General features: G+C 39.9%; 1 protein-coding gene across 1 annotated transcript in view; it reads right to left on the bottom strand.

Moving 5' to 3' along the window:
* The window catches only part of RHBDL3 (rhomboid like 3), a 951138-nt gene that overhangs the window by 105840 nt on the left and 825880 nt on the right, over positions 1-19418 (bottom strand). Inside the window, exon 12 of the mRNA XM_044068052.1 lies at positions 11956-12056. Coding sequence (XP_043923987.1) covers positions 11956-12056 — 101 coding nt within the window. The remainder of the gene's footprint in view (positions 1-11955; positions 12057-19418) is intronic.

Genomic DNA, 19418 nt, shown 5'->3' with positions numbered 1-19418 from the left:
CTGAAATTTCGATCATGTGTAGGGGACTCATATATACATGTATACACGTGTGTGTATATTTAAATATGTCTATATATATATATATATCGATAGATACAAATATAGATATAGATATAGACATATATACATGTATACATGTGTGTATATGTGTATGCCAACTGTTCTCGTACTCCAAGATCAACAGGTTCTGAAAAATATGTTATTGCCCCCAAGATGTGGTGACTTTAGTGTTGCTATTTAAGTAGAGAATGCAAATCATATACTCCCACATACTTTATTTAAGTTCTAACAGCAGTCTCCTTCTTAAGAGATTGATTTTTTTTAATGTGTGTTTTGCAGTCATCCTCTTCCTTTGCTAAGAGGTTATAGGAACTTTGGAGTCAGGATACATTTACGTCTAGGGGAAGTTCATTATGTAAGGGTCTGTCCCTGCAAAAACACATCCTCAGTAAGTCATGTCTGATATTTCATTTTACATTTTCCTGTGTCTTGATTTATTTTTTTAACTTAAACTGCAGAAACATCAAGAAGATATATACACTGATCTCAGTGACACCATCTTGCCAGCACTCTCTTCCCTGACAGGTCAGTACAGTAAATGTTTTGATACCTTGCACTTACTTCACTAGTACACTAAATGTTTTGATAAATTGCACTTATTTCACCAGCGCAGTAAACATTTTGATACCTTGCACTTATTTCACCAGTACAGTAAATGTTTTGATACCTTGCACTTATTTAACCAGTAAAGTAAATGTGTTGATACCTTGCACTTATTTCACCAGTACAGTAAATGTTTAGATACCTTGCACTTATTTAACCAGCGCAGTAAATGTTTTGATACCTTGGACTTATTTCACCAGTACAGTAAATGTTTTGATGCCTTGCATGTATTTCACCAGTACAGTAAATTTGTTGATACCTTGCACTTATTTCACCAGTACAGTAAATGTTTTGATACCTTGCACTTATTTCACCAGTACAGTAAATGTTTTGATATATTGCACTTATTTAACCAGTAAAGTAAATATTTTGATACCTTGCACTTATTTCACCAGTACAGTAAATGTGTTGATGCCTTGCACTTATTTCACCAGTACAGTAAATGTTTTGATACCTTGCACTTATTTCACCAGTACAGTAAATGTTTTGATACCTTGCACTTATTTCACTTTACTGAAAAACAGGATTTAATAATAAATAACAAGAAAGTGCTGTGGATGGCCTCATCTCTTGTATACACTTCATTTAAATATTACTAATTACAGTTTTATTAATATCCTTTTTCTTCCCCTGTGCCTACTGACCATCAGTCAATTTCCCTTCCCAGCCTACATGTTCCCCTATGGGACCTGACAAGTGCGAACGTTTTCTACTCCTTCATTCTTCTTTGCGTGCTTGTGGGTTGAGAATCCCTTACAGGAGGTTGACATCATCCAGGCAGCCACAGTGAATATTTACAGATGTGCCACATCTTTAACATGCCCATGACAGCTGTCACAGGTGATTACAATTATGGCCCCAAACATACATGCTTCCTTACCTGCCCACCCTGACTGTAGCACACATGCTAAGTATGCATACCCCTGACATTTCCCTGTACTGTTGGCAGTTCCTGATGAGTGTCAGGGTAGCAAAAAGCTTGACCGAATCTCCTCCAAGATGGTTGAACCAATGGTAGCCACTCACTCTCACCATCCCCAGCATGCTTCTCCAATGCTCAGGTCACTAATCAATTCTAGGTTCTCCTGGTGATGGTCACAGCTTTACCTTTCTGCATCACAAAGCTGGCTTAGCTCTAGTTTTTAACTTGATGAATTAATTGCAAGCTGGCAAAACATATTCCCTGACTTAACATCACCCAAATACTCCTTGTGTAGCACAGGGCATAAAGGTGACATTCAGGCCTACCATAAACAGAAATTCTTCGGCCCAGTTCTGAATGTATCATTACACCGTCTGTCTGTTTTTCTGCATCTGTTTCTGCCAGTTGAATGCATTTTCATTCTCTAGGGACTACCTACACCTGCTTGCTGACTTCTTTGTAGTTGCAGATAAGTGCCCTGTTGAGGGTTTTTTTTCTGTTTTTTAAGTGCTCCTTGAGGTTAATGTCATCCAGGAATGGTAAATGCCAGTGTGGGAGACAGATTCCCCATAAAGACCACCACAATAAGTGCCTTTTTTGCCTAGGAGCCTCGCACGACCATATGTCTTGTTCCGTTTGTCAGGTGTTTGTCCTGAAAACCCTTTTTCCCTTCACTTGTATCTTGAGAACCAGTGTCTTAATCTTCTTGCTAAAGATATAATGGAAGGAATCTTCCACCCTGAGGGTCAGCCATTAGGGAAGAAGAAGGTGAAAAAGGTACAACTGGAGTCTTCCACTGTTCAGCTTCTGCCAGGTGTTTCTCCTGAGGTTGTTACAAACCTGGAGGCTCACCCGGTTGTGTTGTTGAATTACTCTACCGTGACCACCGTGTTATAAGCTGGTGAGGGTCCAGCTGGCAGCACGTCTGGAGAGGCTTTGCAGGTGTCCATCTCGGACGTTCAGGGGGAACCACGGCTGAGTTTCTCTGAGGGGCCTAGTGAAGTTCCTCAGTCTATAGATGGGGAAGAAGTTCCTACCACAGTTATCGACTGCTGTCCCAGGTCCGAGCCTTCTCAGTTTTTTGGATGTGAAGTTCCTTTAAAACAGAAACAAAAAATTAAACATGTTTCTTCTGCTCCTAGGGATCCACAAAGTGACTGGCAGACCTTCACTCAGGGGCTATTTACTGCTTTAATGTCCTTAGAACCTCATCAAGGGGTTTTGGTTCCTGCTCCTCTTTGGTCCTCTACTCCCCTTAAAAGACCTAGAGAATAGGATTCTTCTGAGGATGGGTCAGATTCTGATAATGAATCCCTGACGCATTCTACTCAGATTCCTTCTCCTTTGGACTTTGGGTCAGAGAAGGAGGAATCTATTTGTCCAGATGTTCGTTTTGAGGAAGTTTCCTTTGGGGGGATATTCTCTAGGATGATGGATTTTTTTAAGTGAGATTGTGCTCAGGTCTATGATATCCATAAGAGGTACTACGAGTTTCTGCAGTTGGACTCCCTTAAACTTGCAGCTATTCCTCCTGTTTTGGCTGCTTTGTTTGATGTTTTTCCAATGCCTCTCATGCACCTGATTCTCTGCTCCTGCTCCCAAGGAGCCTGACATGTTTTATAGGGTGCATGAGGATTGTTCTTTCCTATATAAATGTCCTGCTGCTGACCCCTCTGTATTGTTTGCAGCCTCTGATTAAGCCATCTCAATTTCTTCCTTCTCCCAAGTTATTGCCTTCTGACAAGCATAGCAGAATTATGGAAATGTTGGTAAGAAGGTTTACACTTCTGGTACCCTAGCTTTTAGGGCTATTAATTATCATTCTCAACCAAAGCTCCATGCAGGTACGGCAAGTACCAAGGCCAAAAAACAAGTATAAGAAATAAAGGGCCAGCACCAAATGGAAGTTGCCAAATAGATATAAAATTATTAAATAAACATATCCAAACGACTAAGGGTGTCAAACTCCCCCAGTGAAGCACAAAAGTGCACTGGAAAAAGCAAGCAAAGTGGTTTCGGCTGTATTAGCCTTCTTCAGTGCACAAACCAAATCAATAAAAAGAAAATATATCAGAGCAGTAGTATTTATATCATCTTTAAAGACATACCAATCAAATAATCATATACTTAATGGATTCCTATTAAAGACATAATTAAAGATGTTCATTCAAACCTGGGCTAAACAGGCTACCCAATTTAATTATCCATTTTCTTTCCTTATAGTTTAAAATTATGTGCCAGCCACTTTTGAGGGACCTATCCCCTTTAATTATATCAATAACTGTAAAATAAAAAAAGGCAGAGGAATGATTAAGTGTATATTTATAAATTGCACTAGAAAGTTTGTGATTCTTTATGTCACTCATATGTTCAGAAATCCTAATGCGTAATGGTCTGGATGTCTGACCCACATAAAAAGCTGAGCAGGGACAGGAGGCCAAATACACCACCCAATACAAACCACAACTGGCCAAAAAATTTATGTCAAACACTCTGTCTGTTTTGGGGCTAGTGAATTCCTTAATTTTAAAGACTCTAGAACAGTGTGTACAATGACCACATGGAGGAGCACCACATATCTTGTCACCCAATAACGTTTGTTGTGTAGGTCCAGTTGGGACCTGGGAGGTATGTTTGTAATGGCTCAAAAGTGAGCCTTTACTTCTGCCACATTTAAAGGGAAAAAAGCACCCCACCTTGGAAGCTGATTTTGGATCCGATAGCAAAATGCACCAATGTTTCTGGATAATATTCCTAAAAGATTTGGTGTTACGTCCATATGTAGTCACCACTCTCAAAACATCCTGATCTTCTGGTGTTTTATCCTTCTTTTATATTGTAAAAGGTCTTCCTAGCTTGTGTGGATGCCCAATTACTGGCCATGGCAATATTGCTGGCCATGGCAATATTGCTGGCTTTATACCCCGTTATGAAATCGATTGGCTAGGTCCATCTTATATTTATGGAAGGTATTATTTTCAGAAGAAATATGTTTTATTCTCAAAAATTGAGATTTGGGGATGTTATGTATCACATGTGGTGGATGAAGACTACTGGTATGGAGTAAAGAATTATACTGGGGGTGTTTTCTATATATCTGTGTGCTCAAGGTATTATCCTCATTTCTGGTGATGGTCACATCCAAAAAGGTGATTTGCTCCAAATCAAAATTTGCCTTGAACTCAATCCCCCATTTATTTTGATTAAGATATTCAACAAACTCCAAAAGGTAAGACACATCCACCTTCCATACCAGCCAACAATCATCTAGGTGTCGACTTCAAATATCTATTTCCCCCAAATAGATGTTATGATTGGGATTAAAGATCTGTTCGGTCTCCAGGTAGGCCATAAATGGATCTGCATAAATGGGGGCAAAAGATGCCCCCATTGCCGTGCCCTGTGATTGCTAATAACATTGTCCATGGAAATAAAACACATTTTTTGTAAGGACATGTTCCGTCATACACACCAAAAGAGTATTAATGCCCAGTGGATATAGGGCACTTTGATCCAACCAATATTGCAGGGCCAATAGCCCTACCCAATGTGGAATATTGGTGTATAAGGCGGTCACATCTAATGTGCAAAGAAGCCAACCTGGTTCCAACTGAGTATTGGAGACGATACCTAGAAATTGGGTGGTATGCTGGATACGTGATCTAATACAAGCCAGGAGAGGTTTCAGGTGGAAAGTAAGATATTCAGATAGGGGTTTGGTTAAGCTGCCCTTCCCTGAAACAATCGCTCTTCCTGGCGGACAACAGGGATCCTTATCTATTTTCGGTAGAAAATAAATATATTGTGATCTAGGATCCTTAACAGTAAGATGATAAATGTCCAATTCTGTAATAATACCTTCCTGTTGAGCCTGAGATAAGAATCTATTAATCTCAACCTTGAATTTGTTTGTTGGATCAAGGGGCATGGGCATGTAATGCCTGGCATCCCCAAGCTGTCTCTGAGCCTCCTGATGATAACTGTCCCAATTCATAACTACTACCGCTCCCTCTATGTCAGCTGATAATATGACCAGATCTTTGTTATTTATCAAATCCTCCAAAGCTATTTGTTCAGTCTTTGAGAGACTGTGATGAGAGATGTTATACTCATTAAAGTTGTTAAAGGAAGAGCGACTGTTTCAGGGAGGGGCAGCTTAACCGAACCCCTATCTGAATATCTTACTTTCTACCTGAAACCTCTCCTGGCTTGTATTAGATCACGTATCCAGGATACCACCCAATTTCTAGGTATCATCTCCAATACTCAGTTGGAACCAGGTTGGCTTCTTTGCACATTAGATGCGACCGCCTTATACACCAATATTCCACATTGGGCAGGGCTATTGGCCTTGCAATATTCTTTGGATCAAAGTGCCCTATATCCACCGGGCTTTAATACTCTTTTGTTGTGTATGACGGAACATGTCCTTACAAAACATGTGTTTTATTTCCATGGACAATGTTATTGGCAATCACGGGGCACTGCGATGGCGGCATATTTTGCCCCCATTTATGCAGATCTGTTTATGGCCTACCTGGAGACTGAACTGATCTATAATCCCAATCATAACATCTATTTGGGGGAAACAGATATTTGGAGATGATAGCTAGATGATTGCTGGCTGGTATGGAAGGCGGATGTGGCTTAACTTTTGGAGTTTGTTGAATATCTTAATCAAAATAAATGGGGAATTGCGTTCAAGGCAAATTTTGATTTGGAGCAAATCACCTTTTTGGATGTGACCATCACCAGAAATGAGGATAATACCTTGAGCACGCAGATATATAGAAAACACCCCCAGTATAATTCTTTACTCCATGCCAGTAGTCTTCATCCACCACACGTGATACGTAACATCCCCAAATCTCAATTTTTGAGAATAAAACGTATTTCTTCTGATAATAATACCTTCCATAAATATAAGATGGACCTAGCCAATCGATTTCGTAATGGGGTATAAAGCCAGCAATATTGCCATGGCCAGTAATTGGACATCTACACAAGCAAGGGAAGACCTTTTACAATATAAAAAGAAGGATAAAACACCAGAAGATCAGGATGTTTTGAGAATGGTGACTACATATGGACGCAACACCAAATCTTTTATGAATATTATCCAGAAACACTGGAACATTTTACTATCGGATCCAAAATCAGCTTCCAAGGTGGGTCAGAGATGCTTTTTTCCCTTTAAATGTGGCAGAAATTCGGGCTTACTTTTGAGCCATTACAAACATACCTCCCAGGTCCCAACTGGACCTACACAACAAACGTTATTGGGTGACAAGTTATGTGGTGCTCATCCATGTGGTCATTGCACACACTGTTCTAGAGTCTTTAAAATTAAGGAATTCACTAGCCCCAATACAGACAGAGTGTTTGACAAAGTTTTTGGCCAATTGTGGTTCAGATTGGGTGGTGTATTTGGCCTCCTGTCCCTGCTCAGCTTTTTATGTGGGTCAGACATGCAGACCATTACGTATTAGGATTTCTGAACATATGAGTGACATAAGGAATCACAAACTTTCTAGTGCACTTTATAAATATACACTTAAGCATCCCTCTGCCTCTTTTTATTTTAAAGTTATTGATATAATTAAAGGGGATAGGTCCCTCAAAAGTGGTTGCATACAATTTTAAATAATAAGGAAAGAAAATGGATAATTAAACTGGGTAGCCTGTTTAGCCCAGGTTTGAATAAACATCTTTAATTATGTCTTTAACAGGAATCCATTAAGTATATGATTATTTGATTGTTATGTCTTTAAAGATGATATAAATACTACTGCTCTGATGTATGTTCTTTTTATTGATTTGGCTTGTGCACTGAAGAAGGCTAATACAGCCGAAACCGGTTTGGTTGCTTTTTCCAGAGCACTTTTGTGCTTCACTGAGGGTGTTTGACACCCTTAGTCATTTGGATATGTTTATTTAATAAATTTATATCTATTTGGAAACTTCCATTTGGTGCTGGACCTTTATTTCTTATACCTATTAATTATCAGACCCCATATGTCTAGGTATGTGTTGGCTCTTCTTTCTCAGGCCTACCAACATATTTCTGATTTTCCAGACTCTGACGGTAAAACTTCTGTTCTTTTCTTGCTAGGGACTTCTTCCTCTCAAGTCATTCATCTTTCTATCAAATGTAGTTATGATGCAGCAGATGCCTCTTCTAGGGCTGCTGTTTTTAGTTCAGTAATGAGGAGGTATTCTTGGTTTAGGCATCAGCCTCTACCTGATGATATTAAAGCTAAGTTGATGGATAATCCTCTGGATTCTAAACTTTTGTTTGGGGAAGCTGCTGGTGATTGTTTAAGTCCCTTCAGGATAAGGGTAAGGCCTTGCAGGAGCTTAAACGTGTTTGTTTCTACCGTTCATAAATTTCAGAGAAATTACTCCACTAAGCCTACCTTTGTTCTTGGCAATCCTTTTTACTAAAAGTAGGAATGTAGCAAATGGGCTCTTCCTACTAAGGCTACTCAGTTTTCAGGGACTCTGAAGCTTTCCTTTCCAGACAAACCAGGTGCTGTGTAATTATTCGTCTCTTTCCAGCCACATTCCTCTTTCTCTTTGCCTTTCTCTTCCTGTTTGGCTTCAGATCACTCAGGATTCTTGGGTTCTGTCGATCATTTGTCAGGTGTACTTTATGGTGTGGAAATCCTGTCCTCCTTTTATGGGCATTCCTCAGCCTCCTCGGGAAAAACTTCCCTTTTTCCCAGAGGTTCTTCAAAATCTCTTGACTCAGGGTACTATTCAGGAGGTGCCTGTGTCCCAAAGAGGGAAAGGGTTCTACTCCAAACTGTTTCTAGTGCCCAGAAAAGAGGACACTTGGATATCTATTCTAGACCTCTCTCATCAAAACACTTCTAAAAGTGCCTTCCTTTTGGATGTTGTTCCTTCAGGTTCTGTTTCCTTTGTTGCTCCCTCGGGCCTGTATGGTGTCTCTCTGCATCACAAGGATGCTTATCTCCATATTCTTATCCATCCTCTTTTCAGGTAGTTTTTTCATTTTTCTGTTGCTTCCTGGCATTTTCAGTTCTCGGCTTTGCCCTTTGGCCTTTCTACTGCCCCATGAGTGTTCACCAAATGCCTTGCCCCTGTGACCCCTTTTTGCAGGCTTCAAGGGATCAAAATATTCCTTACTTAGAAGACCTGTTGATTCGGGGATCCTCTCCACAGACCCTTTTGCAAAATCTTCATTTTGCCATTTCTCTTCTTCAGAGCCTGGAGTTCACTATAATTTTCAAAAAAGTCTTCTCTGACTCCTTCTTGGGATCATGTTTTTCTGGGTTGCAGGATTCAGACGGTGCCAATGCTTGCATCCTTGCCCCCTCCAAAGGCTGCAACTCTCATTTCTTTCTTTCAGACTCTTCTTTCTCTGGCTTCCATTACCACCAGGGAGTTTCTGAGAGCTCTGGGTTTCATGGTATCCACCATTCTAATGCTCCCTCTGGCCAAACTTCACATAAGAAAGTTTCAGTGGTTTCTGAAGTCAGTGTGACTCCAACATGCATATCCTCTAGACTTTGTGGTTCCTCTTCTTCCTTGTCTCAGACAGGAACTTCACTAGTGGATTCAGCAGTTGTCTCTGAATCCAGGGATCCCTTTTCATCCCCCTCTTCCCTCTCAGGAATTTTTCACAGACGCTTCAGACATGGAATGGAGGGCAACATTTGGCTCCCTGAAGGTACAGGGGGTGTGGTTGCCTCATCAGCAGAAGAAGCACATTGATGTCAAAGAGATGAGAGCTCTTCTTCTGGCACTTCAGGCCTTTCATCCCTTTTTTCTCCAGGGCCTCTCAAGGTTTTCATAGACAATACCACATTGATGTGGTATATCAACAAACAGGGAGGAACGAGATCTTACCTTCTTTGCCAGTTGGCACTTTTGGTATGGGATCTTGCTGTCAAGTATCAAATGACACTTCAGGCAGTTTATATCCTTTCTGGTCAAAACATTGTGGGAGACACTCTAAGCAGGTCCTTAACTCATTCCCACAAATGGATGCTTCACAGGGACGTGTTTCTGGGCATTATCCACCAGTGGGGTATTTTGCCTCTTCTCTGAACAAACAACTTCCTCAGTTGTGTGCCACAGTCTCAGGTCCTCTGGTATGGAAGGTCCTGTTCAAAATTCAACAGGATGCTCCCAAAATCTGGTTGATGACCCAATTTTAGCCGTGACAGCACTAGTTCCCTCTACGTCTGCATCTAGCCAAGGGCAATCATCAGAAGCTACCTCACAGGGTGGATCTAATCACACAAGACAAGGGATCTCTCATCCATCCCCACCTGTCCACACTTCAGCTGACACTGTGGGTGATAGGATTTTGATTCCTTATAGACATCTGTTTTCAGAGGATATGCCGCAAGTCCTGCAGTAGGCCAGGAAACCTACTACTAGGAAATCATACTTATCCAAATGGAATAGGTTTTCTATTTGGTGTCTCTCTCATAATCTGGACTCACTTACTGTGGATATTCCTTTGGTTCTTTCTTATTTGTGTGAATTGCTCAATGCTGATTTGGCCAATTCTTCTATTAAGGCCCACTTATCAGCTATTGCTGCTTGTTTGCCTTTTTCTCCTCCTCTAGCTTTTAGATTTGAAGTGAAACAATTTCTTAAAGGTATACTTAATATTAGACATCCCAGGAAGCCTATTCCTCCTCCCTGGGATCTTAACTTTGTTTTGGAGAAGTTGACTCAGGCTCCTTTTGAGCCTGCTGCTTCAGCCTCCTTGCATTACTGTTCTCTTGTTAGCTCTTACTTCTGCCAGATGGGTGTCTGAGTTACATGCCCTTATGGCTTGTCCCCCTTTTTTTGATCTTTCATGAGGACAGAGTGTCCTTGCGCACTAACCTTTCTTTTATGCCTAAGGTGGTTAATGAGCTATCACTTAATCAGTCTATTAATCTGCCTACTTTTTTCCCCTCTCCACACGACGGCACTGAGAAGGTGCTGCATACTTTGGACGTGCAGAGGCAACTCAGGGTTTATTTGGATAGGACTAAGGTTATTAGAAAATCTGATCAGTTATTTGTTTCTTTTCATCATAGATCTTTGGGACTTCTGTATGCAAGCAAACTATTCCTTCTTGGATTTCTAAGGGCATTTCCTTTTGTTACACTTTTCGTGGCAAGAGCTTTGCTTCTTCAGTTAAGGCTCATTCTACTAGAGTTATGGCTTCTTCTGGTGTTTTTTCAAGGGCTTATATACTAACTTTATTCTTGAAGCGGCTACCTGGACTTCTGTGCATACTTTTACAAAACACTACAAGTTAAATGGTGTCTCTAGAGCTACAGCTGGTTTTGCTAGTGCCATTCTTCATGGCATTTTAGGAGAATCTTCTGCTCCTTCCCCCTCCCCAGTTTCCTCAGTCCCCTGTATGGTAATGAATACTGCAGCAGTGAATGCAAGGACATAGTACAGTTGTGTAAAATCTTACCATAATGGTAGATATCCTTGCCTTTGCTGCTGCAATATTCGTTCCCTCCCTCCATCCCCCTAGTCTCTTGCTTTTCTGGCTGTACAGATTACCTCTTGGGTTCTTTGGACTGGTGTTCCTACTGGGGTAATCAGTTTTGTTTATGGTAGGCCTGAACATCACCTTTATGCCCTATGCTATGCAAGGAGTGTTTGGGTGACGTTCAGTGTACCTTTTACATAAGTAACAAGTAGTCTTTGGTAGACTGGCCAGATGTCCTGGCTTCTGTGGCAGGAAATCCCATATGGTAATGAATACTGCAGCAGTGAAGGCAAGGACATCTACCGTTTTGGTAAGATTTTACCCAACTGTACTTTCTAACAATATAACTACTTAAGTTCTTTGAGTTTCAGGCTCATTTTATAAACATCTTTTGATGCATTCCTTCACAGCTTTTTACAGAAGGGCCTTTGGTGACTGAAAAGTTAAAATCTGCAGGGATAAAAATCAATCTGATGCAACAGCAGCCCTTTTCTAAAACTATAATAGCAAATTTTCTTTGCCTTTGTGCTTCTTTGATATCAACATAAGATATATTGCATGAATCTATCAGATAGTGTCCTGAAATCCCACTAGCCAAATCCTAAAACATTTGTTCGTAAACCTGCAATGCTCACTGTAAGTTGTTCTTTTTCACTAAATGACAACTTAAAATTCAATAATAATAAATATTCATGTACAGCCCACTCATGCAGGGTATTTCAGGTCACATTAGCACATATTGTTCTAATTAGATATGCAGGTCTCATGCGTAGATGAAAACAACTGTTTTTTTGTATAAAACTGAAATAAAATAGGTGAAATTAGTACTGTATATATAAAGTGACAAATCTTTTTACAGTTCACCTTCCAAACACACTAACAGCATTTAGTGTCTTACCATTACTATGTTGGCTAAATGGGCAGAAATGAGAGCATAAACCCCTCCAGAGGAGCCCACAACTGGTGCCGTCATATCAGCTACAGATACTGCCAAGGAACCTAGGAACAAATTGACATTTCATTAACATGTAACGTGTCATGGGGAGGAAAACAAAACATGTTTTAAAAGGACAACTCAGTTCTCTTGACTCTTCCCAGCTTAAAAATCAGTTTCATGGTAAAATATAAACATATGACCCTGTATGATCTAAGTAAAGAACAGCTAAATAGTCGGGAAGGATCTTGCTAATGCCTAAACCATGATTCAGGAAAGATGCTGTTAACATTTATTGCATTTATTTATTTCTATTTAAAATAAGAGGTATCACTGGAGTGCAGTCTTTGATCAGAGAAGGCCTGGGGAAAATTTCAACGGTTACAGAAAAAAAAACAAAAAACTCTGCAGATATTCTAAGCAGGTATGTTACACTATACTAATATAAGCTTGTGCAAAGTATATTACAATATAATCATTAGTACACAGGGAAATTAGCATAACATTTGACATTGTTACATGACATGTCTCATTGCAATTAATGCACCTTTATATGCATCCCAACTAGTTAGGGAGTAGTTGTCAAGACAGTAGCAGGCTATCACTGCAGATTTTAAACGATTACAAAAAATTAGGTGATTACATCTGTCTGTATAGGTTGTTTAGCTTCCCAAGTACTCCTTTTATTTTATACAAATGCTCCAACTTGAAAAATGCTAGAGAGGGCAATATGGTTGGAGAATATCATTTATATGATGGATCCATTATGGGATTTTTGGAGCTGGCTAGCTATGTGGGTGACCCAGAGGCATCCTTTCACCCTTTCAGCCCTGAAACAGAAAATGGACAAGTTGACAGCCGTCCTCAACAAAAGTTTAGCCAACACAACTAAAACAAAGGAACTGCTTTGCAGAATCATGAGGATATCCAACATTTTATGAACATACCTCTCAATTGTCTAGATTTTCACAGACTGCCCAGATTTTTGCCTCATATTTGTACTCTATTTCTCACAGAATTGTGGTTTTCTGGCAAATCATTAGCAAATCCTTGATGACTAAAGTCTGACAGACATTTAAGTTTCAGACTTCATACCCCTCAGAAATTTCATGCTAATGTGAAGCCTGTTATTCTATAAACTTTCTAAGTTTGTAGGAGCAATATTTTAGATTGTCCCTATGTTGGGGCCTTTGTCCCCTGTTATGGATGGCTTTGTTCATATTTCTTACTCTATGAGGTTGAGAGGTATGCTTATATGAAAAGCATCATTTATGTAACCGACAGCTGGAACCAGTGTCATGAGGGTACAGGAGATATAAGAGACAGACAGTAAAAACAGTACATTTATTCATATGTTGCATCTAAACTGGATGACCTGAAAAACAGAGTGAAAGCACAACAACCAGAGGCTTATGGGACTGAAAGAAAGCATGACTCTCCAGATGTTATCACTTTTCTATAGGATCAACTCCCCAGAGCTCTGAACCCAACCAATCTGATTATCACTTTCCCCATAAACTACCTATCCTGCCTAATAGAGCTCCTAGATATACAGTCTTTAAACTACTTAACTATAAAGATAAGATCAGGCTTTTGGGTGCTTCAAAGGAAGACAAAGAGCTCTTACTGATAGAGCAGTCTGTCAGATTGTACTAAGACTATTCAAAGGATGAAAAGGCAAGGAGGGAGCTGCAGATCTCTTCCAGAAGCTGGAGAAATACTCTCTTCAATTACCCTGGAGTCCTTATTGTTAAGCAACAAAGATGACAAAAAGTCATTCATGAACCACCCCCCATGTGGCATTGACTTTCCTGCAATCCACAAACACAGCTGTTGACCTACTGTAACTTACAGAAATACAACCAGCTCAGTGCAACTTTCCAAACTTCCTGAAAGCTACAGAGAAACACTCAAAGCTATCAGTGGTTTCCTGTAAATATGCTGCAGTCCACAGAAAATCTGACCAGGCTTAACCCTCCTTCCACTGGAACTGGGAGAATGAAATGGCCACTAAAATTGGGAGACAGAATGACCTCATTAGAAGATTGATCAGGAAGGGAGGTGATTCACCAGGGTTTATCTATTACCACACCGAATCACTAATGGTTCTGCATTGTAATATGACACCTGTGCAACAGCACTACAGTAAGTCACTAAAGGTTCCACAATGTATTATGACACCTATGCATAAAACAGCTTTTGAACAATGAAGAGTCCATTGAACCAAACTTAAAACTGACATCATTTTCTTACTGATGCCTGGCAAAAAGCCATGCAAGTTAAAACTGGAAAAAGAAGAACAGCAAAATACTTTAGAAAGTCACCTACAATATTTAGTTTGTTTATATTTAGTCTTGCTTATTACCCCTGGGTTAGCATATAGCTACCTCCTAGCACCCTTTCTGTAGGTTGTGCCTGTGGTGTGTACAGACCCTGACACTAACAACTCTCACAAACATGCGTGCAAAATGTAAGTCCATGCTGTCAATTTTTTCTTGTGCCATATTTAAAAATACAATTTAAGATTCCATATAGTAGTTTTGTATGTTGTATGTCTTTGGATTGGAGTTCACTGGAATTCATTTTAGTGTTATACTGCCAGATATATACATGGTCTCAATTCTAAAATCAAAATGAATGCAACTCAGCAAAATCTTAAAAAAAATGCATCTGATGTTATACTGTCTCAAGAGATGACAGTGGCCAGGTAGCACAGGGAGTGCCTCAACACTTTTATAGGGGATCTGCAGGATGCAGCTTGGCACCTGGTTTCAAGTGAGGTGAATTATCATTTCTGTTGTCTAACACTGGCTAAGAAAAATAGACGGATGATGCTAAAGATAACGATGGGGGTTGCAAATTTCTGGGAACATGGCCCAAATAAGGACAACCATGTCTTTTTGCTTAAGTATTTGAATAGCTTGGAAAGTTTAATAAAACAGCAAGGATAATTTGTAGTGTGGAATTTCAGTGATGTGAAAGACTCTACAGTTCTGGCCAGAATGGGGAAAATGTCTGCAATTGCAGAGGGTTCTTAATACACAATCAAAATACTTTGACTTGAAAGACCTGTGGGAGATATAAATAAGGAGTGAACATTTACATCTCCTAGTGTGAGCAACAAACTCCATATAGACTATAATGACTTCGCTCTGCTCACATCCTGCAAAAAGTTGCTGTTGTTTGTCTTTCGGCTTTTCCCGGTTAGGGGGTCGCCACAGCGGAACTCCGGTCCGCTAATGATTGGTAGTTGATTTTTACGTGCCGAGTTACCAGCCCTGACGCACAACCTTCAACGAAGTTATGCCCATTCATGCACGTTTCCACACAGAAGATGCTCTAGTGGAGAATCGAACCGGACAGCGTCTTACTGTGAGGCGACAACCCTACCGCAGCACCACCACATCCTGCAAAAAGTACCAGCACTAAGTATAAGAGCCTCTCCCTTATTAGATCATGAGGGGATAAGCTCATTCTCCTATATCCCAAATAGCATGGTCAGTCATAAAAAATGAAGAGCAGACCTGCTAACATTGAGGGGGTACAGAAACAGTGAGGCTCTTGAGGAAAGGAGTAACCTAATTTCATACAATTAAATCTGGTGAATCGGTGTCCATTTTTCCATGGTAGGAGACATTCAAACTACAGTTTATATTGATTTTAAAAGAGTCATACCTCTTAGATAAATACAGCAACTATAATCAGAGGTATTACCTCTCCTAAACAAGTGTAACTTCTGAGGCTTTTGAGAACAGGCCATCCTTACAGAATTCAAGCTGAAAAAATCAGCTAGCAAGGGTATTAGGAGGAAAAGTATCACTGTATCTGCAAAGTGGCACTACAAGCATGGACCCTGAGGAAAACAAGGACATTTTTTGGAATTTAGGCAAAAAGAAAACATCAAGCCTTGATAGATATCCAGTTCCTTAAGCACGAAGTGCACATTATGGCTTATCCTCACAACAATGATAAAATCTTATATGCAGACGTGTCATGATACTGCATCTGCTTCAACGTCAAGTAATAAAATCACCTGTCTTTCTCTGAATTCTTAACGCTCCCGTTACCTACATCACATCTTTCTAAGCCCTTAAAAACAGTGGAAATTTGTCATGTTATATAACTGTCTCCCTAGTGGCACCACCCCAAGCCTTGATGGATTGCCATTTAGTGTATATAAGGAGTTAACTGAGTATATTCAGCTTCCATGGTTAAAAGGTGTTTAAAAATTGGCTGACCAAGGCATCTCACATTCCCCGATGCTAAAAGAGTCTCACAATGTAGTCTTCTCTAAGCCTGAGAAAGATCTTTCTCAAGTGGGTAGTTACTGTCCAATTTCCTTGATAAGTTTGGATGCAGCACTTTATGCAAACGTGGGCTACCATGCTCATCTGGCATTTTTGATCACATCCATTACAGTCTGCTTTTGTGAAGGGATGTTCAGTACAAACCATGCACATTTACTAACAAACTACTTTCAAGCAGTAAAAAATAGAATAACCCCGTCTACAGCAGAGGTGGCTGATTGTAAGGAGGCATTTGACTCTACACAATGGAGCTTCCCGGGGTATATACTGCAGCAGCTAGCCATCCACAAACCATATAAGCCATATATGCTCTTTATCACTCTCCTTTGTACAGTAAGTAAGAGTCCTGATAAGGACAACCTTTTTCTTCTCCTTTCCCAAAGGGGACCAAGCATACCTCTCAAATATCCAGATTTCTGCAGAATGTCCAGATTTTTGCCTCATATTTTTTGTCTGTTCCTTATAAAATTTTGCCAAAAAAAAAAAAAAACAAACCAGCACTCAGGAATGAAGGTAACAGGCTGCAGTCACTAAAAAAAATGTTGTTTAATAAACTTGATTAAGCACTTTCATCAGAACAAACCTGACTTCACCAGAACAGGTTTTTAAAACTTTCAACTAATCACACGACATTAGACCCAATTAAACACCACCCATTTTTAAAGGAAAGCAACATAAACTTTTAAAACGTTAAAACATATTGTGTTTTATACTTTAAAAGTACTGGCTATCGAAATACATTAATTTAGCCCAGGGAACACATTAGCCCGTAGTGTGAGTTGCCATAACGTCTCTCTCTCCTCAGTTAAATCCTCCCAAGGTCCACCTCTAGGATTCCTTACCACAGTGTCCATCCCATAAAAGAAAAACCTTAGTAACAACAACTGTTCACTTCTTCTTTCGGCTTTTCCCGGTTAGGGGTTGCCACAGCGGATCATATGTCCGCTCATGATTGGCAGTGGAGTTTTACGGTGTCAAGTTGCCAGCCTACCGCCCAACCTTCCACAGAAGGAACACACATGCACACACTCACACCTAGGGCCAATTTAGAGTGTCCAATTCACCTACTGCATGTCTTTGGGATGTGGAAGGAAACCAGAGCACCCGGAGGAAACCCACGTGACCACAGGGAGGTCATGCAGACTCCACACAGAAGGCACCCCAGCTGAGAATCGAACAGGAGAACCTCTTCCTGTAAGACGGCAATGCTAACCGCTGCACCACCGTGGATGTCCCATGTTCTCCCATGCTACATGATCTTAATATCTCCATATCTTCCCTCATTATCCAGCCTTAACACCAGCCATACCTTTCTGTGTTACACATCTTTAACAGGTCCATATGCGCTGATGCGTAACCTCTGCATATTCTCTCTACACCTCCCCTAAACAATGATATTCCCCATGTGCCCTGCTCCTAACAAAGGCTTGTACCTTAACTCATTACCCATTCCAAAAATAGTCTCATGTAATGCCACACATCCTTAACAGCTTCCACAATGTCACACAACTATTCATTAACACAGGTTGATTTCTGACCATAGTTCCACACTGCCCAGTGCTATCTGTTCTCAACACAAACCATCCTAACCTACTTATACCCAACACGGGTCCACAGATTCCTAATTCCTATACTGAAATTCAGTTCAATTTAAATTACTGCACACCCTAGCATCAGTGCTGTTCAACATGCTTCTTAAATCAAATTTGCATAGTTGAAACTTTTGTTTAATGGCAAAAACTGTGTGAACTACAGTGACTGTGTTTGGAGAAATAGCACGTTCAATCCTCCTTTGACTTTGTCTTTAATTTTATTTGAAAAACTATATGAATTTGATTTAAGATTTTATTTGATTTAAGGAGAATGTTGAATGGCACTGATGCTAGGGTGTGTAGTAATTTAAAAGACAATGAAAGGTTATTGTTACTAAAACTTGTTAAGGACAGGAATGTTTGTGTAATGAAACCTGACAAAGGTGGGTAGGGGTCATTATTATGAATAGAATTGACTACTTTAACAAAATGTTTGAGTATTTTAATAGTCAGGAATTTTATGAGGAGACCTCCCTTAATTTTATTAATACAGCTTACAGAAGAATTGATTTCTGGTTACCAGATATGTTAGACCAGGAGCAAACTGATGTCGCTTTATACACCTATTTGTATACTAAGCTTCCCCTGTATTCCCTCCATTTTTGGTATCCCAAAGGTTCACAAATCAACTACTAATCCACCTATGAGGCCGATTGTTAACTCGGGTACCTCTAAAACCCATTCCTTGGCTAAGTACATTGATCTTAACTTAAAAGGCGTTTTAGAGCAATATGAGCATTTGTGTCGAGATTCTTGGGATTTACTTCTCAAAGTGGGTGGAGTAGAGTTTTCTGACAACTCAAGTTTTTTAACAATTGACATTGTTAACCTGTTTAATGTTATTCCCCACGATGTGGACTAGAATGGTTCAGTGAATTTTTGCATAAAACAGGATTGTTTAGTAACAATGAAGCCAATGTTTTATCCACCCTTACAGAAAATCTGTTAACGAATAATTCTGTGTACAATGATGGGCAGTATTTTCATCAAACCAAGGGTGTGGCAATGGGGGCCTCTTGTGCCCCATTATTTGCCAATATGGTACTTTTACGATGGGAGAAGAAAAACCTATTTGAAAAATGTATACCTGTTCCCTGGAAATTATACTTGTGATTGGATGACATCTTTATAGCATGAGAACGTAAAGAAAATGAGGCCCATGAGTTTACTGATTATTTGAACAACACTACGGATTTTTTGGAGGTTTACCTATCAGTATAACAGGGATGCTACCAACTATTTGGATGTTTGTCTAAGCAAGGATTACTGTAGGCGTAGGCTGGTTAGCAATATTTATAGAAAACCTACCTATTCTAACCTCCTCTTGCACTATGATATTAACCATCCTGACAAGCAGAAGAGGGGTATTGTTAAGGGGCAATATATTAGGTTGGCACGTATGATATCTGATGACTGTTTGCTCGTGGAGGAATTTAATAAACTGAAGGTTATGTTTATGGCTAGGGGATACCCTAGGTCCCTAATTTGTGAGGTACATCAGGAAGTGTTACATATGAGAGAGGGTGGT

The sequence above is a fragment of the Protopterus annectens genome, chromosome 4.part0 (assembly GCF_019279795.1).
Source record: "Protopterus annectens isolate FY-2018-M chromosome 4.part0, PAN1.0, whole genome shotgun sequence".
In the NCBI taxonomy this organism is placed as follows: Eukaryota; Metazoa; Chordata; order Ceratodontiformes; family Protopteridae; genus Protopterus; species Protopterus annectens.
The sequence above is the reverse complement of the archived record's forward strand: the minus strand, read 5'-3'. Positions and strand labels throughout refer to the sequence as shown.